This window comes from Indicator indicator, chromosome 8 (genome assembly GCF_027791375.1).
Source record: "Indicator indicator isolate 239-I01 chromosome 8, UM_Iind_1.1, whole genome shotgun sequence".
NCBI classification, from domain to species: Eukaryota; Metazoa; Chordata; class Aves; order Piciformes; family Indicatoridae; genus Indicator; species Indicator indicator.
Genome location: NC_072017.1, coordinates 34,850,244 through 34,872,526, shown reverse-complemented (window position 1 = coordinate 34,872,526; position 22,283 = coordinate 34,850,244). Strand labels below are relative to the sequence as shown.

Here is a 22,283-nt window from a genome sequence, read left to right as displayed (position 1 = left end):
TGGACAGAGTTTGTTCTAGTGTTGATGTCAGGTGCATTACTCCCAGGAAAGGTTTGAGAAACAGAGCTGCTCCAGTGGTTTGTCTGGAGTGACTGAGCTACAAAAAGAGATGCAGCTCCCAGCTGTTTTGGTAATTCCAAATCCATTTAAGTTTACTCATCTAATTGATCAGGTGAAAATTTTTGTTGTTCTCATAATACTCACCTGCACAGAAAACATTCATTAAACCAGTGGGCTAGATAGACATTTCCTATCTAGTGTCATCTGTTTGGTATGTCCTGCACTCAGCTGGCAAAATGCCAAGAGAAGTACACTTCTTAGTTAAGTGTTAGTAAGATTTAGTAAGGCTCAATGAGGCTTCTCAAAGTTCCATCATGGGAGACAGTTTACCTGTGTTACCTGTAGAGTGAGGGGTTTAATTTTAAGCCTCTGGGGATGAATCATACATTATATTATTGTCACAGGTGACTGTCTAGTTTTAGACCTTTAAGAAGGGATAGGCAAGCTGTTCTGTAATGTCCCCATATGTACTACTGAATCCTGTGCCAGAGAATCAGTTTTGATTCTATATCTGTTTTAAGTAAGTTTTTATTAGAGTTCATGAGGAGCTTGGACAGCACAACACCTAGTCTTAAGACAGTGGCTTTGCTACTCATGACACAAAGGAGTTCTGACCATGGTCAGTGTTATGTAATCATATAAATAGATAGGATAGTTTTGAAATTGTTTATAAATTGAAGAGAATAAGAGCCTTTAAAAAACCTTGTCTTTAGAAATCTGATCACGCTGGCTTTTAAGATCTTCAGGCTTTTTATGTCTGTGCTGTGGAAGGTAGCAACTGAAAACTAAAGCCTGTGGTTTGAGCCCATCCCAATACAAGGTGTTATGTGAGAGGTAAAAATACAGGCTTTTGCCCCACATGCCTGATGAAGGTTAAGGGTATACTCAAGGTATCGCCTGCCTTTCTGCTTGTGTAATTCAAAACTCATTATTTCCTTTTTTTTTTTTTTTTTTTTTTCCCTTCTCCCTCCTTATAGCATTTGCCTGGAGCACTAGCTTCCCTTCCATAGAATCACAGAGTCACCCAGGTTGGAAAGGACCTCTAAAGGTCATCTAGTACAACCACCCTGCAGTGAGCAGGGACATCCTCAGCTAGATCAGGTTGCCCAGAGTCCTGCTGAGCCTCACCTTGAATATGTCCAGGGATGAGGCCTCAACCACCTTTCTGGGCAAACTGTTCCGGTGCTCAACCACATACTTATTTTTAAATACTCATGGTTGTTAGTGTTGAAGTAATTTCGTTTGCTAAGGAATCCCCTTGCAATGACCTACAGACTTTACAATAATAAGGAAAGAAACTTCAGACCTACCACTTGTTGCCATTTTGCATTTTACTCTTGCTAACCTAGTATGATATTATTAATAGTGTCCTCATCTAAAAGCACTGCTACTTCCTTATTTTTAACATCTTTTTTGCCTGTAATTCAAGGTAAACACAGAATAATGACTGAAATATGTTCTTTCTGTCCGTCCTTCACAAATCCATGGCTGGAGGGCTCCCTGTACCATACTGCTTTTATACCAGCCCAGAGAGTCATTGTTTTGCACAACAGTTCTGTGTTTTGCTGAGGCAAAATGAAATGGAGGACAGGCACTATGCTGAGGAGCTGTTAGGCTTTCATGCAGATGTGCTGTACTGCCCAAAGGTATTTACAGTCATTCAAACATCACTGTTTTTACACCAGTATTTAACCAACATGTCTGCATCAATATTGCTCCATCTATGCAAACCTCCTAGAAGTGGAATTGATCTGGTTTGCGTCTTTGACAAATGGTCTGTAGTGGTGGCACCTGCAGTGGTATATGGTTACCAAAAGAGATAGCAAGCCCCAGTATGGACTGGTGTAAACACAAGTCCAGTTTTGCTTCAGAGGTGGTAACCTTCTGCATAAGAATGGTACAGGGTGGACAGGTGGGGGCAGTAATATCTTAAAGTACTGCAGCCAAATCGGTGAGAGCCTGTTTGTTTAAAACCTTTGCATGAACTCGCTGAACATGAATTTGAAAGAGGAAACAGCAGCAGCCTGTCATGATGATAGAGATTGCATAGCAATTGGAAACAAAAGCCTCCTGCATTAACAGGGTAGAATTTGGGCAGCATCAATGGAACTACTCTGAATTTATTCTAATAGAGCTGAAGGCATGGTTTTGCCTTCAGCTTTTCTTCTTAGTTGATAAAGAATGCCCTCTTGCAGTACTGTAAAGTAGGAATTGTAACAACCTCCTAAATTTGTGGCATTTCAGAAAGAAGTTGAATATTGCACACAGTAAAAGAAAGCCACATAAAAGATCTTGCTTTGTGTCTTAAGATTTTAAAAGATAAAACCACAGCCTTTAAGGTTCTTGTATCTTTAAACAGTAAAAATGTCATTTGTGTAAAAATACCCTCAAACAAACAAAAAACAAACCCTAAAACTGGGACATGAAAATGAGACATGATTTAACTTAATTATAAGGCTGGAACAAGGAAACAGCATGTTCTCAGAATACTTAATTACAGCATTGTTTTTAGGTTTAGGTTTTGTGTGTGTGTGTGTCACTCCAGTCAGTCTTCAGCAGCAAGAATAAAAGGCAAAGAAAACACGGAAGTACAGTAAACATCTTGAAATGCAGTTTCCTTCTTGGTGAGAAGCTACCACATGACTTGCTGAAAAAGATTTATTAAAATAAAATAAATAAATAATCCAACTTGCAGTTGTTCTGAGGTAGCATTAAAACTTCATTATCTGGCAATCTGCTTCTTGAGAAATAATATCCTACAAGATCTTTCAAGCAGCACTACAGTGTTCAGCTTTTAGTGCTGTCTGAGTGAATTTAAGAGGAATACACTGAATTGCTTGATTGTCCCGAAAGCATTACTCAATGACAGATGAGGGCAGAAACAGAACAAGGCTTTCTACTGTTAATGTATAATGATTGTACGGTCTTAGTTTTTAAAGGTAAGAAGATGCTCGTTTGGACTGAATTCTACAACATGCAAAGCCTGTTGGGGTAACTCAGGCTGCCATGATGATAGTTATTTTTGCCAGTATTGCTAAAATATGGTTGGGAGTTGAACTGAAATGGAACCTGTGTTTCAGTTTGTCAATATATTGAATGTGAATTACTCTGTCTTAAAAATACACAGAGTTAACTGTTCCAACAGCTAAATGTCTGCACAGACTTCTGCTGCCAAAGAGTATGGGCCGCAAAAGGATGTGGATCAATGACCGTAATACATGTTCAGTAACGTTTCTAAGATGAATCTAGGGTAGATTCTAAGATGTATCTAGGGTGGATTCTTAAGGTGTGCTGAATGAGGTGTAGAATCATAGAATCATATGTGTGAAAGTCCAAGCTAAACCAGATGTCTGGTATCCCTATTCTTGTCTGCATTTCACTCTCGCACTCAATGCAGAAGGAGGAGCATGTTTTTGTGTCACTTTCTTCTTATGTGATTTGGTATATGGACTGTATATATATTGTTGCAGTAATGAATGCTTTGGCATCCCAAGATGTTTTATGTATTCTTTACTCCTCTAATTTTACAGTCTATGCTAATAGACAATAAGGAAACATAAGGACATAAATGGAAAAAATGAATGAAGTCCTGCAGTTAACTGGGTTTTCTAATGAATGCTATTGGTTGGTTGAGAGTTGGGGCTATTCAGTCTGGAGGAGAGAAGGCTCTGAGGAGACCTTCTTGTGGCCTTCCCCTATCTTAAGGGGGCCTACAAGAAAGCTGGTGAGGGACTTTTTAGGGTGTCAGGTAGTGATAGGACTAGGAGGAATGAAGCAAAAATAGAAATGGGTAGATTCAGATTGGATATTAGGAAAAAAATCTGCACCATGAGGGTGGTGAGGCACTGGAAGAGGTTGCCCAGGGAGGTGGTAGAAGCCCCATTGCTGGAGGTTTTTAAGGCCAGGCTGGATGGGGCTCTGAGCAACCTGACCTAGTGTGAGGTGTCCCTGCCCAAGGCAGGGGGGTTCGAACTAGATGATCCCTGAGGTCCTTTCCCTCCCTAACAATAGTACGATTTTTATGTATGCAGCTACAAACAGTAATTTACTTTCTTTGTATGCACAGTGACCTGACTCTTCTGTTAAATTTATAGAATTATATAGTAACAGGAAGATAAATGACACTACTGCTAGCATTACTTCTTTAAAGGAAGCAGCAAGATTTTCTGTTCTTTAAGCATATTTCACCTCCTCAATTTCACCTCTCCTCAGTGTATTCTGAGGCAGAAAACTACCTGCTTGACCAAGTTTCTGACCTGGTTCATTCATTTAATCAACTATGCCTTAAGAATAAACAACAGGAAAAACCTGCCACTACCAACCAAAATAACTTCAAACCCAAGCACCACACAAATATGCTACAAACCATAACCTGAGGTCATGAAGTGATTGCTGAAATGGTAATTTTCAATTTCATGTTGAGCTATGCGAGGGAATAAAATGATTTGTATTCTATAGAAAGCAACCTAACTGCTTCCAAATCTGCTTATGGCTGAGCAAGCATAGAGGCAACCTAGTCTTCAACGTTCTTAGATACTCTTCTGTTTTGTGCTGTCACTTTGGTTTTGGGCTAATTGCTCTTGCAATTGGGAGAGTCTTTGAAGCCTAGAATGAGATTCAGTGGATTGTGCAGTTGTTTTCCACCTCCTGTACAGCTTGTGGGAGAAACAACTGCACAATGTAAAACCATGCCATGGCATGAAACATCCCCAGTTCCTGGGGGTGACCTAGGCCCCTCAGTGCCAGGGCTCATTGCAAAGAAAGCACAAAGATGGGTGGCTGACTCCCCCAAAGAGAGCAGCTCAGGCCACTGATTGCGTCTTGCTCCTTCCCATGAACTGTTTAAGACCTCATTGTTTTCATTCCTGGTTTGGTGCTGTGAATTAAAGTGTAAAGTAGCAAGGGCCCAAAGGAAAGTTACAGTGTGGTTTAGGAACCATAGTTCATGTTGTTTCTTTGAAGCTGACCCTTCTGCTCCTTTGCAGGTGAAAATACTGAATTTTTCTAAACCAGATTCACAGCAACAGTGCTAGCACTGCTTTATGAGAAACCAAGGTGCTTTTTAATGAGATGTTCATGTTTGTTCTCGTTCTATATGCTTCTGTGATTTTATGGCTAAAGGAGGTGGAAGTCTGAGGCCATATGAAATCTCATGACTTGAGGGAGCCAGTACTGCAAGTACCTGTTGCAGTGCTGGCACAGCACTTCCTCCATACCTTTCACTTCCCTTCTCTCGAGGCCTCAGTCAATTTACCACATCTGAAAGATTTGTAACCTTATACCGCTCCACTTCTCAATGGCCTCACTGTGCCTCTTGGAGGAAAAAAAAATACCACACTACTTTTTTTTTTTTTTTTTTTTTTCCCTGCTGCTGTTAATGTGTAGGCCCTGCTCGATAAGCCTTTCTGTCCTCCCGTTGTGCTGACTTCCTTGGACAGAGGAGGTTGTGCAAGCGCCCATCACCGCTTCAGCAGGGGAGGCGGGGGGGAAAGCAGGCCCCGTGCTTGCTGTCACCGACGTTCAAGGCGGGCTGCGCTCAGCGACAGCGGCGGGGCAAAGGCGCTCCGCAGCTGCCTGCAAACCCTGCCGCCCACCTTGGCCAGCGCCATCTTCCCCCCGCGCGCACATAGCGCGGTTCCGGGCCCCAAGGAGCTGGTAACGGGCGGCGGGAGGAGGTGCGCGCGGCCCTTCGCCCGCCTCCACCCCTCGGCTGCCGCCGGCTGCAGGGGCCGGTTCCTCCCCCTGTCTGTCCGTCCGTCGTCCCGCAGCAGCGTCTCTGCGGGCCATGGCGGTGAGGCGGCGGCCTTACGGAGCCGCCGGCCCGACCGGCCGCTCTTGCCGGCCGCCATGCTGGCAGCCAGGGCGGCGGGCGGGCGCCGCCATGAGCCGAGCTGCGCCGCTGCTGGTATTGCTGGTGGCAGCTGCCGGCCAGGCCGGCGTCTCCTCCGCGGGCGGCCCGGAGGTGCACAGCTTGCGGGGAAGCTGGCGGCTGGGCAACGGGAACGGCTCGGTGGTGCTCCGCGGGGAGGTGCCGGGCTGTGTGCACACCGCCCTGCAGCGCCGGGGCCTCATCCAGGTACGGTAGGCAGCCGCTGCGGCGCACTTCGCCCGGCGACCCTCAGTGTTGGTGGTGCCGCGGCCGCGCCAGCGGCGCGGTGAGGGGAGCCAGGCCGGGCGCTGCGATGTGGTGGCGCCCGAGGAGAAATCTTGCACTCGCCATGCAGCCTGACTCAAAGTAAAAACAGCCCCCTCATGAGATGTCCATAAGTAGGGTTAGAGGCAGTCCCCTCACCCCTCAGGTCACCGCTTTGTCCCAGGAGCTGCCTCAGCTGCCGCAGGTTTTGGTGGTCTTGCTGCTACACCACCGAGACTTGGGGTTCCTTAGCCCTTTCAGTGGCACAGGGTTGGTGGCGGCAGCATCCTCGGGTGCGTAACTGAGGTTATCCATGACAAAACGGTTCAAAATTGGGCCAGGGATACAAGTGCCAGCCCATGCTCGAGTGAGTGAGTTTCCGTGGTTTTGACATGGAACCAAGGTACTACCACCAGGTATCTACACAGCGTGGAAGTCGTATTTCCTTACATTGTTACCTCAAAATAATGAAAAGCTAAAGCCACCCTGTTGAAGTTTGACTTGTTGAAGCAAGAAGTCTAGAGATTCTGGGCATTCTAGTCCATTAAAAGTCCCTTTTAACGCTTGCAGAGCCCATCAGAACACCTGAGATTGTATACTCCTGTGCTGCCTAAAGGAAGTATATTCAGAAAAAATATTGTAAAACTGATACATTTAAAAGATTAGTTCCTGCCTTAACATTTCTAAGAAGCTTTGTTGCTTCTGTTAACTATTGCTTCTTTTAGGTTTTAGATTTATGAAAACGTAGTGACCACTTTCTGGTACAAATGATCAAAACTGCAGTTGTAGATTGATGGTGAAGTACCCTGGTATTAGAATAAGCTCTGCTTAACTCTCAGACTTGACAAGAAACATGGCACTAACTGAGTCATTGTTAGGATGCTTTTCAAAAAGGAAATATGTGGAAAGTGAAATGCATAGCTGGAACAAGGAAAAGAAACAAAACATAGTGGAAATAACATCTATAAAACTGATAAATACACTTATGTACTAGAAAACATGAAGTACTGTCACACATCTGACCATTAGCAGAGATTCAAAGATAGACCCCAAGTTGATATCAGACATATATAGTATTTATTGCAGGCTCAATGTTGCGTTTCTTGTACAATATTTATTTTAAAAATACATTCTAGAAGCATGCATTTTATAATTGTTAATTTGTTATTCAGATTATTATTCTGCACTGCTGTGACTAAAGTTAGAGAGGTATAAGGAGAAAGTGACGACACTTTGGGCAGGATAATTTTAGCACTATTCTGTGTTGGCACAGGCTGGGAATCCCAGTGCTAATAATAGAGTCCATAGATTGTCACTGACAGATAAAAAAAATAGTCAACACTGGAAAAGTAAATACATTAAGAAGGGATAAGCTGAGCCATGATGGTCTGGTTCAACATCTCTGTGCCAAGTGACATGACATTCTGCACATACACAATTAAGGTTTTAAAATGTCTTTTCTAAAACTTGAAAAGTGCAGCAGGCAAGTAGACTATATATGGAGGATCAGTGAAGAGAACTGTGCCAGTTTCTCCCATGCAGAAGTGCCTAAGGTAAATGGAGTGCCTCAGATGTTCAGCTGTGCTGGGAGGGAGGTGTTGCTATAAATGTGAATAATTCAGGAGAAACTGTGACCAATTCACTGACTCATGCATACAAGATAGTGACGTAATGAAAGACTCATGTTTAACTACACACATTAAGTACTCTTATGAAGTGAGAAAATGTGATTGCTAATTTAGCTGCCTTGCTGTAAACTGACTTGTAATTTTAGTTGTTTCAAGCAGCAGTGTGCTATTTGGAAATGAGGCTGCCACCGTGAACTCTCATGTGCCTGGGCAGAATCCCAAGCCTGCCTAGAGGTGTGAAAGCTTAGTCAGCCTGCTGGCCTGCAGCATGGGTCTTGCTTAATAGGTAGATGTGTGCTTGGCTAATTAAATCGATGATGGTAGCTTGTGGACACTCAGAACATGCTTACGTGAATACAAGTATGCTCTTGCTCCAAACACGTGCTGACATGGCCGGATATGAACCCGCTGTAGTCTGGAAACTGTTGCTAAGTTGGTGGTGTTAGAATTGGTGCAGTCTGTTGAGGAGCTCAGTTAACCAAAATGCTTCACCAGTTCGCTTGACCTCTGAACAGGGCCCAGCTGGTGTCTGGGTAGTTCCAAGCTCAGAACGAGCTAACTTGTTTCTACGTTTGTGTGTGTACAGATAATGTAAGATCTTCCACTCTACTAAGTGCTGGTCAGGCTGCACCTTGAGCACTGTGTACAGTTTTGGCCCTTGCTATAGAAGAAGGATGTGGACAGGCTGGAAAGGGTCCAGAGAAGGACCACAAGAATGATCAGAGGACTGGCAGAGGACTGTCATGTGAAGGAAGGCTGAGAGAACAGGGTTTGTTCAGCCTTGAGAAGAGAAGACTTAGGGGTGACCTCATAACCGTGTACGAGTACATAAAGGGTGGCATTCGTGAGGAAAGAGGCTCCCTTTTTACAAAGAGTCCCGTGGTAAAGACAAGAGGTAATGGGTACAAGTTGCTACTGGGGAGATTTGGGCTGGATGCCATTCCAGCTACTGGACATTGGAATAAACTCCCAAGGGAGGTGGTGGATTTCCCTACATTAGATAGTTTCAAAGCCCAGCTCTTCAGGGTGCTGGGCAATCTCATTTAAATTGTATTCTTTCACTTGAAAGGTTGGACTGATGATCCTTGAGGTCCCTTCCAACCTGGTATTCTGTGAATCTATGAATCAGTTTAAGCCCATTCTTACTCAGTTTGGCAAAGCCCAGTTTACAGAAGGAAACATTCACACAAATCCTTGAACCGGGACAACTAAATTGTTTTAAAGTTATATTTTTGTTTAAAAGATAGAATGGAGAGCATGCCAAAATAATGGGAGCAGCCTTAGTAGATTTCAGAGCTACCACAGGTAGTGTTAAACGTCATCAGTCCCAGCCACCACAGCTGCAGCATTCAGCAAAGCAGCAAAGCAGCAAACCTGTGTTGTTTGGAGGGAGTCAGTGACATAATTCCTTGTTGCAATGTGTGGCTCATGCTGCAAAAAGTGTGTTCAGCTGTTAGTCCTGAGGTTTCTCCACTGCAGTGAAAATGCTTATGACCAAATGTTTTCAAATGCAGCTGCCTAAAATCATATTCCTGTATTCCTATTTGTACAAAAGCATGCACACAGCCTGAATTTTAGAGGCAGAGTGCCTCAGTGCTCATTGTCTCTGGAAATCAGCCCTGTTTGAGGTTGTGTCAAGTGTGGAATAAGGAGTTGTATTGTATAATTGCCTAAATACCTTGGCAATTGTAATAAAAGCTTTGGTCCAGAGTTGTTTGTTTGTTTGTTTGTTTTCCATTTGCTCCTTTTGCTCTTTGCCATTAAGTGTAAGATTTTCATTAATCTTGCTGAAAATGTCACTAGAGCAGCAATCCAAAAGCTTACTGCTTGTAATCCAAAGTGAAGACTGGTCTGAAAAGCTGTACCAGGAAACAGGAAAACAAAGCTAGTGGGAACTAAATCCCTTCTGGGTAGCAAGAGCTGCATGTTCAGCGACCTAGTGAAATCTACATGTTGTTTTTCTGTGTGATTTGCAAACAGCAAGCAGCACTGTACCCTTTTCCTCTGCATACTTGGGATTTTTGCATGGGTTAGCACCCAAACCAGAAGTTTAAACCAAAATTTGGGAGGGCCTGTTCCAGTAATGTAGCTTAGTGGGTGTCTCACAAACAAGGGGAAGGAGGGCAGCCATAATAAACTGCCAAATATTAAGCCTGCAAAATGTTGGCTTAGATTGCAAGAGTAAGCTGCAAACAACTTATTTATCAGTGTGTGGTTCACTTCAAATTTAGATTGATGCACAAACTGTTTTTGCCCAGGAATGCTCTAGCTGATTGCATGTCTGCATCTGCTGTGCAGGCTGCACATTTGAATTGAAAGACATCCTCCCTCTGACACTGAGGGTTCATTACTCATCTCTCTGGATCCTCCTAGCATTTGTTCTAGAGATGTCTTTTCACAGGATCACAGGATGTTAGGGGTTGAAAGGGACATCCAGAGACCATTGAGTCCAACCCCCCTGCCAGAGCAGGACCTCATAACCATATAATCTAGTGCAGGTCACACAGGAACACATCCAGATGGGTCTTGAAAGTCTCCAGAGGAGACCCTTTTAAGACTCTTTGGCTTACAAAATACACGTGGGATGGACAGAGCTTTCTGCATGCACCAAATACACATATCTTGGAAAATCCTCTTGGGGGAAGATACTTTTGAGTTTCCTGCCAAAGTATTGTTTTCTTCCATGTTCAGTCAACCTACTTCAAATGCTGAGTTAACTATGGTAAGAGTTTTAAGGGCAGGAGACAGCATCGGAGTTAGGTGTTCAGTGTGGTTGCTTTAAAAACATTTCATTATCTCTCCATAGCTTTTTCTACTATTTGCATGTCAAAATTTGAAAAGACAATGAAAATGCATATAAGCAAGGGTAGTAGTCACTTGAATAAAGTTAGTGTAAAGCTCAGGTGTAAGCGTGGACGTGATATAAATTTGAGTCTATTGCAAACCCTACATCTCTGAAATAAGATTTGCAGAAATCATTTTGTCTGAGGATTTAGTTTTTAACTACTGTCAGCATAGTATTTTCTCTCAGGCACGGTTCTGATAAGTAAAATGTATCAGCAGTTAGCTTTTGCATTAAATCTTTGTGCTAGAAATAGCTGTCCTCTGGCATGTACTGTCCAAGTACTGCATGGTGCCATTTCTGCTGTCAGGTGACTATAAAATTTCAGTTCTGATGACTGTGGCTATTGTGGCTGGATTTTCTCATCTGCCAGCCGTTTGCATTTGCACAAAAAGGCTGTTTTGTCTTACTAGCTGTCACTTTGATTTGTACAGAACTATTACGGGGGGTCTGCAACTGTAATGCTAATAGGGGGGGCTGGATAGAACTGCAATTGCTGCCTTGTTATAGAAGGGCATGCTCTTGACACAGAAGGTTACAGTGGTCTTGGTCATATTTGGATATAATATTAGAGGAGACAGAAACTTAGTTATCTCAAGTGTTGTTTCTGCAGTTCTATAATGTAGTGTGCATTTTTGTAGCTTGTTCAGCATTTGTATAAAATATACTGATGTGTATTTTTAAACACTTCATTGTAACTTCCATTTTTCAGAGCAAGCCAGGTAAAAATTGCATTGGGTATCATATGGTTCTAAGAAGTTAAGTGGCATTCATTGATTAAATAGTTGTTTAATATAAATATATTATTGTCTGTGAAAATATTAATGCTCTACTGAGTTGTATGAACATATGTGGAAGCATTCAAGCTCCCTGCATGTTGTGAAGCCTAAGTGAATCTTAGGGTAGATATTAAAGGGCACTGAAGTTTTATCTTTCGAAAGCCCATGAGGTTAAAATAGGTAAAAGTTATTATACTATTATATGCAGCACAGTATTCAAAGATTATTAAGCAGTGGGTGTTAATATGCTGTTAAATTAACTCCCTGGTAGTATTTGGCTCACTGTTCATCTGTAATAAATGTATCCTTGAGCATAAGGTGACATTAATTTTACTGTTTTCTTAGAGTAACTGCTGAAAATGAAGTACTTTAGGATGAACTTCCTTAACTGATGGATGGATATAGACAAGTACCTTAACTATTTAGCTTCCAGTTTGAGGTTGGCAACAGCAAAATCATTAAACTGTAAATCATGAGACATTACTTGCAAGTTTTATTTTGGCAACCTAATACATCAGCAGAATTTTCTTAAGGCGTGCATTATAAAGTAGCATCAGAGCATATTTATGAGATAGGAGCATGTAAGAAAATTTCAAATTAGATTGCAACAAAGATAAGGGAAAGAAATCTGATTTTTTGTTCCTTTTATTAACATTTCATTTTATGACACGCTGATCTTCTGCCTGGATCCAGCTGGCTCTGTCTGGAACCATTCAGGTGTTTGTGCCATGCTCCCCTGGACTTTGGTAGAGCACAGGCCTGATGCTGGCCCTTCATGGGGCCAGGGTGTGCCTGGCACAACTCACTCAGTTGGGCTTTGAGCCTCACTTATGATGTGTGCATGTCTCATCCATTTCCTGCTTAGCAGGAGAAGCTCTTAGCTTGTATGACTGTAGCTTTGCAATATCCCCTTAAAAGTCATTGCAGGGAGGAGCTTCCATCTAGCCTCTGCTTGGCAGTGCTTTCAGCTTAGTGCTGGCAGTGCTTTTGGAGTCCTGCTGATGTCCTGTTACCTGAAATGGAAATTGCTTTTTTTTGATGCTCTGTAGCAGGGCTTTTTACCTCATCTTAGCAGGTGATTTGCTGCTTGCTTACACCACTGAAGCTGGGGGCAGAGAACATGCAGGGAGCTTGAGTGGTCCAGAATTTTTCCCCAAATTGCAAGGGTCAGGAAAATGCAAGGATGTCATGTTTGGTAGGATCTAAAAATAGCTGTAGTTGACTCCACTCCTTTATGACTTGCTTCGAGGAACATGTTGAGCTAATGAGAACTACGAACTTTCAAATTCTCCCAGTGCCCTTAAGAGTTTTAAATGTATATATATATGTGTATTTTTCCCCTCCATCTTTGTAACAAACCTTTAATTTTAATGTGAGCTGGTTTAATGTGGGATAAAATTCTGTTTCATAAAAATCCAGTTTGATTTCTATAGGTACATCTTCCAGCACTCAAAACAGTTGCAGTTAATAATGACAAAGAGAATAATCTCAGAAGTGTATTGGAGAAGTAATTTTCCTTTCTTTTAGGACTTTGTTGTGTCATGCATTTCTCTTGAACTGCCTTAAAAGCGGTGCTTGAACATTGTCACATGGCTGATTTTACAAGAAGCAACATTTGTCACGCTTAAAATGACTAACTAACCAGTCCTAGCACTTAATAGCTTTTCTGTGTGATATGGAAGCTGTTTCGCTGGTAACGTAGCGATTATTATCTGTGAGCTGGTAACTTTCAGAGAAAAGGCACACAGAATTAGAAGCTTCCCGTCTAAAAAGGTGGATGGATGCCTGTGAGGAAGAAACAGTATTCCTGTGAGTCAGAAGGGGCTAATTAGCAGCTTCCATGACACATGATTAAGCAGTCAGTGCGTTTCTGGAAGTTCGAAGGCTTTAGCCTAATACAGAGCAAGGAAAAAGAATCTGCAGTAGGCTCTGAGGAGAGTTAAACAAGCAGCTCTGTTTGTAAACCACTGGAAGAGCCCATCTGATGATGTAATTCCTGCCTCTGATAAAGCATTCCTGCAAACAGTTTTGTGTTCTCCAGACATTAGGTCTGCATTAAAATCTCAGTATCCATGCTTTCCTGGAGAAACACTGCAGGTTTTTTATGTAGGCTCTTGATCTTTGACAGGCACTGATGTCAGTTGTTTGACCACTAACTTCTTAATAGAAGTCTGAGATATATTCCCCAAGTCTTTTGCATATGAAAGTAATGGCATAGATATCTTAAAATTCAGTGATTGGTCTGGTAAGCTTGTGGTGACTTAACTTTTAGAGAATATACTGTATTACTGTTCAGAGGTCACACTTTTATTGAGGTGACAAGACCTCTCCTTCCTGACGCTTACTGCCTTGTAGTAAGAAATTTGATTGTCTGAGCATAGCATGTAGAGACAAGGCAACAACTTTCCCTCTGCGTGGGCTCAGAGAATTGTGTTTATATTGCTGTTGGACTCCAGAAGAGATTATGCTGCTGTGGACAGTCACTTAGATGTTATGATTTTGCTCTGCTATGTAAATGGGTTTGTATTTATACTATACAGCTTGACTCTGTTAATTGTAAACAAAATAAAAGATATGAAACAATATTTTTTCAGACAATATCAAACCCAGGAGTATCATTAGTATCTGTGCTTCAGGATAGAAGTCAAAAGAAGCTGGGCAGATTTTCTTCTGTGCTGGTACGGTAGAAGACTTGTTTCAATGGGAACCTTAATGAAACTATGTTATCTCTTAGATGAGTTTGAGTCACACAGTCCAGAAGTGATTAGTCTCTGTTTTGGGGAAGCAGTTCTGCTGTGCAGCTGCTGAAGAGGATTGAACTGAGCTGTCAGTCACTGACCCAGATACCTGTACTCTGTTCTGCCTGACATGGGGATGTAATACTGCACCTCTCTGCTGCCTTTGTACGAGACATGAGCTGTCAGGTCCACATAACTGATTCCTTCAGCCTAGGTGAGGAACATGTAACCCACCATAAGGTAATACAGCATGAAGCCAGAAAGGACATACCTGAGACCAGCTGTGCCTTTATTCTTCTTGGGTAGCGTGACTAAAAGGAAAAGAACATATTTGATGTAAATGCAGCATAATTCTCAAAAGTAGTCATTTAATTTTATACAACAAACCAAATCATTGTTTCTACTTCTTCTCTTCCTCCCTCCCTCCCTCCAAATGCAGTACTTTAATTTAAACTTACCACATGAAGGCTAATTGACAAGAAACAACCAGACTATTTGAAATTATTTTAAACTGTAGAGATTTGTTCACTTATCTCCCTGGAGGCCTAAAACACTGTTTCTTTGGCTCTTAAAATCCTATTAGTCTTACTTTTTCCATCATTATGAGGGTGATCATGTTTCTGTTCCTCTCATTAAGTCATAAGCTGTCTTTATTTTTGTTAATACCCATCTCAGTCATTTCTTATGTAAAAAAAACCAGCAACCTGCTCCCTGTAGTTTGAGTATGAATGATTATAGCAAACAGGTTTTGACCTATATACCTAAAGTCAAATATTAACAAAGCTTTGCTTTTATTTATTATTTCTAAGGTGAAAAGGAATATCAGGACTAACTAAATGAGGTGGATTTTGCATTTGCAGACTGTCTGAAATAAGTGCTAATCTAATGGTTATCATTATGCATTTCATAACTTATACATTTCAATACTATTACTAAATAAGTCTTAAAAATTTTCTTTTTGTTGGTCTGTTATTAGGATCCATACTATAGGTTTAATGATGTTATGTACAGGTGGATCTCACTGGATAATTGGACTTACAGCAGGACATTCAGAACTCCTTTTGACATCCGGTATGCATTAAAGATATGTCTGAAATAGTTCTGTACCATCTTTCAGGCAGACTTGCTAGGTAATCCATCATCTGAAAATCTGTTTACTACTTTTGGGTCTAATAAATTATGCCATAATGTGCAGCCGCAAAGCTGTTGCTAAAGAACGATTTGGTAGTTGATTTTCCCTGGTTTTTGTTTTGTTTTGGTTTTGTTTTGTTTTGTTTTAATTGTTTAAAATTATGTAGGAATTGTCAAGTAAGGAAGGATAATATTTAGGCTAGTTGGAAACTAGTCCATCTAATACCTGTTGAGTATGTGAACATGCTGGGTTGCAGTCTTGAGCCACTTCAGCTTGTTACCTTACTTTGACTATTTAAAGATGTAATGTAGCCACACTAAGTCGGACATTTTTGGACAACTCCTGCTAAAGATAATGGCATTGTACATTTTTATATTGTCTGTATCCTGTGTGTTATTAACTCTAGATATTCCAACAGTTTTTTTATGCCTTTCTTACCTTCTGTAGAAAATGGCAGAAAGTGAATTTGGTTTTCGAGGGAGTAGATACAGTAGCACAGATCCTGCTCAACAATATCACTCTTGGGAGAACGGACAACATGTTCAACAGATATGTAAGTAGTGTGTTTATTTCTGAAGGTAATTCTATTTCAAGACCGTTTCATGCTGACCACTTTCAGTACATTCTAGTACGCATAAAAATAGGTCCTTGGATGCAGAAAGTGTTGACCTGAGGACTACATGTGTAATCAGATAACTGTTAGAAGGAAAAGTGTACTTACATTTTCAGTAGCAGCAGGGACAGATGTGTCTTCTTCTAAATGAGTGGATCTATGCAAGAGGATCGGTTAAGCTAATAATATAAGTCTTGCTTCTTGGGATTTGTCACAGCTCCCAAGAAAACCTAAGCTTAAATCTGTTACACGAGCTGTAAATCTGCTTACTAATTGGTATTAGAATGGTTTACATGTTAATACTGAAAGGAAAGCCTTTTTTTTGTTTACATGTAGGGTTTTGTATTTTAATATTGGGCTTTTGATAACATTGTCTTGTGTTTTTGAGCTTAGCCTGCGTTAGCATGAGAGTACTCAACATGGAATGATCTTGAGAGTGACAAAAACATTCAAGCTAATTTTACAGACTGCACATTATTCTGAGTAGTAGTATGAGGAACAATCTTTGCTTTTCTCTGAAAAGAATCAGAAAAGGAAGAATTAAAGGAAGAATGCTAGTGGAATAACTGAATTACAAAGGAAATCTGATGTCTTCATATCTCAGCATTTATCATTCTGTCAGATTTTATTGCAGAGGTACTGGCCTGAGACATGAAAGCCAGATTCTGCCACCTGGGTCTGTGTGACCTGGGACAAATCATTTGGATTCTCTGTGACTTAGTCTTACCACAAGTGAAATAAGAAATTTCATAGAGTTTTTATGAAATTGTAATTATTTACTATTTGGAGAGTATCTAAAGGATTGCCAGCAGTAGGCTCTGTAGAATTGGGAAGTGCTGTTATTTTGCTCTTTTTACTGCAGCTTCATTTTGTCTCAGACTGTAATAGTTCATGAAACGTCTTTCACTGTAAAACCAGAGGGTAGTGCATTATATTGAGTCTAGGATTGCTGTGACCCAGACTTCTGCTTTGTTCACTTGATGAACATGGCAACGATGTCTGCAGGAAGGACTCTGAAGGCTCTGAGTGTAGATGCTTTGTAGATGTGTCTATATGCTCTGTGTGTAGATGCTTTGTAGATGTGTCTGTATGCTTTGTAATTTTCTGCTGTATGCTGCAGGTATAAGTGATGCTAGTTGGGTTGCTCACAAGTTGGAAAAATTGTCAAGACTTGGCTTGTCACAGATGAACATTGTGAAGAAGAAATGGGTATTAGCCGTTTGGAATCATATTTTCTTGATAGAAGAGGATAATGCTGAAACTGAACATTTATCCTTCTATCCAGCCACATAGAAGGGGATTTTGTGAGCCAGTAAGGAAGCCCCCAAGTGCTTTATCATGGTGGCATAGAATGTGTATCTGTATATGTTGGGGATGAGAGTGCTGGTGGTGTGAACAAAGCTTTGCGGCATTCATGCAACAGGCAGCTCAGTGCTGTCAGCATAGGGGGACTTGGGAGGACTCCTGTATAGACCAGTTTTCTGAGTTGAGACAAGGTGTCTTTCTAAAGATGCAGATGAGTTCTGAATGAGGAAGGAGGGTAAAGATTATATTGCTTCCTTATCCTTCAATCACTTCTGTGTGTAAGCAGAGTGCTGCAGCCTACAGTGGGGGCTCAGTGTGGGCGCAGTAGTTTGCCCAGAAACATCTCCTGTCATCTGAAATGTTACAGTGTATTTTCTTTCTTTAGTTTAAGGAGTAGCTTTTCTTTTCTTTCAAAACCTGAGCTTGGTGAGACTTGGCTTCAAATGTCTTTGAATAATATATGTATGGGTTTAAAATTCCAGTGTAACAGTGATTATAAGTCTCATAAATAAATGTCAGCCCTGTAAAGATTTTCTTCTGTGTTCTTAACCTAGAGCTTTGATATTACTGGTGTGATCAAGGAGGTCAATTTTATTGAGGTCCGTTTCTTGTCAGCCGTTTCATATGCAGCAGAGCAGAGCAGATGTCACAAAGCATACAGCATACCCCCAGCATGCCCTCCACCTGTGCAGAAAGGAGAGTGCCATGCTAATTTCATCAGAAAGGTAAGGGCAGAATTGTCTGTCTCTGGCTTCAGGCTTGGAAAGAGGAATGCACCACATGCTGTCCTTACAGATGTATTCTGAAACCTGCAATGTCATTTAAAAAGTAGGGCATATTTTTCATTGCAGCTCCCTTCTCCTGTCCTGCTCCCCACAGAAACTTGCAACATAGTGTGATGATAATACAAGAGGCAGACTTCATGTCTAGGTGATAAGAATGCTTAAAAGGCTGTTTTCATAAGGGATGCAGCAAGATTTGCTGATAAGAGAGAAGGATAACATTGGAAAATGTGTAATGATTATATTTGGATCCAATGGGTGAGTTTAGCAATGTATGCTGACAATAGAGTTCTCTGTTGCAAATACCAGTGTGTATTGCCAAGGATGCAAAAACCTCAGCCAAGCAGCTCTGTGAGTGTTTGCTATCGTTCATGTGCTGTGCTATTTATTCCGGGCAGCTCTGGCATGTCCCAAGAAGTGTTACCTAACAGAGAACCTGTTCTCATCTTATTACGGGGTTGTGAAGTGTGACTTACAAGTACATGTGCAGTGAAAACAACAATGTAATATGCAATTAATGAAGCTCAGAAAACTCCAATCTAAGGCATGACTTCATTGCTGTTAAAACTTGCTCAAGGCAAACTATCACTTGAGTAGCATCTCATCTATTTCTGCTAGCTTTGCAGCAGTTAGAGGAGATGGCTAGGTGTTCATATTTTGGAATTTCTCTTTTTGAGTGCTTCTGCATGTTTGTCTCCACTCAAATGCCTTTCTTCTTAATAATTTTTAATCTTTTCAATAGAGTCCTTTTAGATCCTCCTCAAAAAAACCAAACAAAAACACAGACCCCCCAAACCAAACCAAAACAAAACCCAACCCAACCAACCAAACAAGCAGAAAAAAAAAAAAAACAACCAAAACCAGACCAAACCAAACAACAAGAAAAACCAAACAAAAACCCCAAATAAACCAGAACCAAACCAAAACCCCCAACCCGAACCAGATAAACCCACAACTAGAATCCTGTTAATCTAAACCTGGATGTGATTTTGTTTTAAATTTGTTAATGCAAACAGGGACTCCATGTTGTCCTGGGAAGATCCATCAGGATTAAGAAGTTGTCTTTCACTACATTTTGGAAAGTTGATTAATTCTTCTGACTCCACTGTGTTTCTTACAAATCAGTGCAGTGAGGAGCTTGGAAAGCAGGTGGCACTTAAACAGCTGTAGATTTATTTGTAAAGCAAAACTGGCCAGGACTGATTTTATGCTTCACTGAACTATACCTTTAAAATTGTAAGAGAGTACCTTAGTGCTTTTGCTCAAAGGAGGTGTTTGGCTGTAATTGGAAGCTGCTCCAGAGAGTTCCAGAAGCATTTTTAGTTCCAAGTATATGGTAACAACAGCAGGGATGTCACATTTGAAAGTAAACAAACATATGAGGATGTTGCTGAAGGAAGCTGGCTGCTTACCACCCTAAAGTAATGGAGAGCTGTTTACGTGTTTGAAGTTCAGTATGAAGTGCAGTAAATATGTCTGAATCTGAACAGGAAACTGTAGCAAAATGCAAGACTTCACTGGTAATGTACTGCAGTGATGCAAGCTTATGACATACCAGTTCTGATAGCAGGCTCTGTAGCACTATGAGTGAAACTTGGCAACCTATTAGTGCTTCCTTTGTTGATTTTTAAGAAAAAGGAAATTACTGGCTTGTTTTCTAAGAATGTGTTATCCTTGTTTTTACGTTTGAAATAGGTACAGTGCTTGCTTCCTGGAAGGCCCTTTTGCAACTTGATAGGCAGGCAGGATGACTCCAGCTATGCAAGGGATAGGCCAGCCTTGTGCAATGTGGGTTGCCAAAATTAGTATGCCTTGGCTGTAAGTTATTAGTCTCTAAATTTAGAACTGTAGGTCACTGTACAAGACTTTAAGGAGATCTATTGTATTTGCTTTGCGGGCTGGGGCCATGTGAAGCTTGGAGGGCAGCTGAATAGAAGTCTTCAAGGGGTTTGTTACCTAGAGGTCTGACCAGGTTTGAAAAACAGCTAAATGTACAGCAGTGTAGGTATTTCCCTGCCTGTCCAGCATTTGATAATTCTGACAGCTATTCTGATGTTAGAACCAGAACTAAGCTATCTCTCAACCATGTTTTTATTCCATTTGTTTTTGTATGAGGGAACCATAAAAAAGGGAGAAATGGTGAACATGACTGAACCACACAAAAGCACCAGATGTACTTATCCCTTTGCTTGTACTAACCTGTGGCGTTGCATCCAAAAACAGAGGATAAAGTATTTCAAATATAGCCATGATTTTTAAGTTGATGTTGTTCTTTCAGAATACTTGAACATTTGTAACCATCATTTTTCTGCTTACTGTCTCTTTTAGGTATACAGTTAAATACTGACATCACAAACTAAAACAATTCAGAGCTGAATTGAGAGTAATCTGCTGGCTTGGGGGTTTTTATTTTTTACTGTTTTGGTTTGGGTTTTTTTTTTAAGTTTTGGGCCAGGTAGTGTTTTACCATCTCACTAATATAAAATTTTGCCATATATGGGTGTTTAATACAGAATAGTATTTTTTTATATATATATTATATAGGGCGTAGCAGCAGAGTTCTGGTCAAGAAATAAGAGAAAAATACTGTAGATTTTTCTGGGTTTGTGCAAATTAGGAAAAAAATCTTTCGATGCATGTCAATATTTTGTTTCCAGACAGCAAATCATTTGTGTTGCTAGCACAGAGTCATTGTCTTTGTGAAAGATTGGCAATTGTAATGTAATTATTCTGTATTCCAGGAGCAGTGTTCATTTAGTTGGGACTGGGGCCCTTCTTTTCCCACTCAAGGAATCTGGAAAGATGTTAGGATTGAGGCCTTCAGCTACTACCACCTGATTTACTTTTCTTTGACATCTTTCTTTGGTAAGTCCTGTTTCTGTTTTTTATTTTTATTTCTTCTTTGGAATACAAACCGTTTTATTGTTAAGCTCAACTGACTGTCAGTTTAGGAAAGGTTCTATTGTTTTATTATGACTTTGTGTGTAGTTCTTATTATAGCACAGCTTTTTAGTCTTGAAACAGTACTGCAGTACAAACAACAGTGATTTCAAAGGTTAGAATTCAGAATCTGTGTACATGAAGATCCCCAAATAACTGCAGCTGTAGTACAGCTGAGGTTAGCCCCTGTTCTCCTGTTTTGAGAGCTTCTTCTTTTGTTGGCGTATGTTTTCACCAAGACTCCTGATAAACATGCCTTCCCTTGTTTCACCTCCATTTAAAACTAAGGCAAAGCTGCCATGAAAATTCAGTTTTGTATTGGGAAGACAAATGCACAGTGAGAAGAGTTTCAAGAGTTTTCAGGACCCAACATGAAGTCTGAGAGAGAAAAGCAGTTGTGCTATGTAAGGGTAATTTGTTATGACTGCAATTTGAGAGGATAGCCTCCTGCATTCCTGCTACCTAACTTACTGAACTGGTTTCCTCCTTTGACATGGCCTTTGATTTTCCTCTCCTTTGTCCTGACGATCATTGCAGCTGAGCAAAAGTAGTTAATTTTCTGTTGAAACTCTCTGTAAACAATAATATGCCCCATTGCAGACCTCCCGCATGCTTTCTCTCACTGCCTAGTGAGCCAGTCTTCAGTGGAGTAAAGGCTAGCATGAGAGTCCTTTCCACTGGGTTGAAATTCAGCCCCTGGGAAGAGAGTTGTTGTGTATGAATAAAAGAGGAAGACGTCACTCCCTGGCTGCTTTTAAAGCTTCCTGAAATAGCTGCAGGTCTTAGCTAGAACTGACGTGACTAGAATTTCCATGGAAAGCCCCAGCATAGACTCTGTGTGCTCTCTAAAATTTAGTTACAGTGTAAATCTTTTCTGGTCCCTCCCACATTCCCACAACTCCACCTTCTGGTAAGTGAAGTCTTGCTCTCTGGATGAGCCGAGGGAGCAAAACTCGCTCATTCCACAGAGAGGGGTTTGGAACCAGAGGCAGAGCTTATTAGTATTCAGACATAATAATATTTGAAAAATAGAGAATAAATAAACAGCTTGAATTTAAGTTGCCTATGCAGTTGCATTGCTCATCAGATTTGGTGTCATAGCATTCTGGCCACTGAGTCTGTGAAAGATTTGCTGTTCTTGATTTCTGGGTCTAGACCCCAGTTCATGCACTTAAGAGTGGGCTGAAAGTTCTGTGTGTCGTTTGAGGGAAAGGGAAAACAGAGTGTCATGGCTGACTCTTGCAGGGTGGGTGTTTTTTAACCCTTTCAGCATTTCTGAAAATTGGTCTTCCCTGGGTAATGCTGGGTATAACAGAAACTTGGGAACACAT

The 22,283-nt window shown here is 41.1% G+C and overlaps 1 protein-coding gene across 1 annotated transcript in view; it reads left to right on the top strand.

Moving 5' to 3' along the window:
- The first annotated feature begins 5,941 nt into the window (after nucleotides 1-5,941).
- MANBA (mannosidase beta) overlaps nucleotides 5,942-22,283 on the top strand; it is a 51,719-nt gene continuing 35,377 nt past the window's right edge. The window contains exons 1-5 of the mRNA XM_054383058.1: nucleotides 5,942-6,136; nucleotides 15,157-15,251; nucleotides 15,760-15,865; nucleotides 17,785-17,955; nucleotides 20,754-20,877. Coding sequence (XP_054239033.1) covers nucleotides 5,942-6,136; nucleotides 15,157-15,251; nucleotides 15,760-15,865; nucleotides 17,785-17,955; nucleotides 20,754-20,877 — 691 coding nt within the window. The remainder of the gene's footprint in view (nucleotides 6,137-15,156; nucleotides 15,252-15,759; nucleotides 15,866-17,784; nucleotides 17,956-20,753; nucleotides 20,878-22,283) is intronic.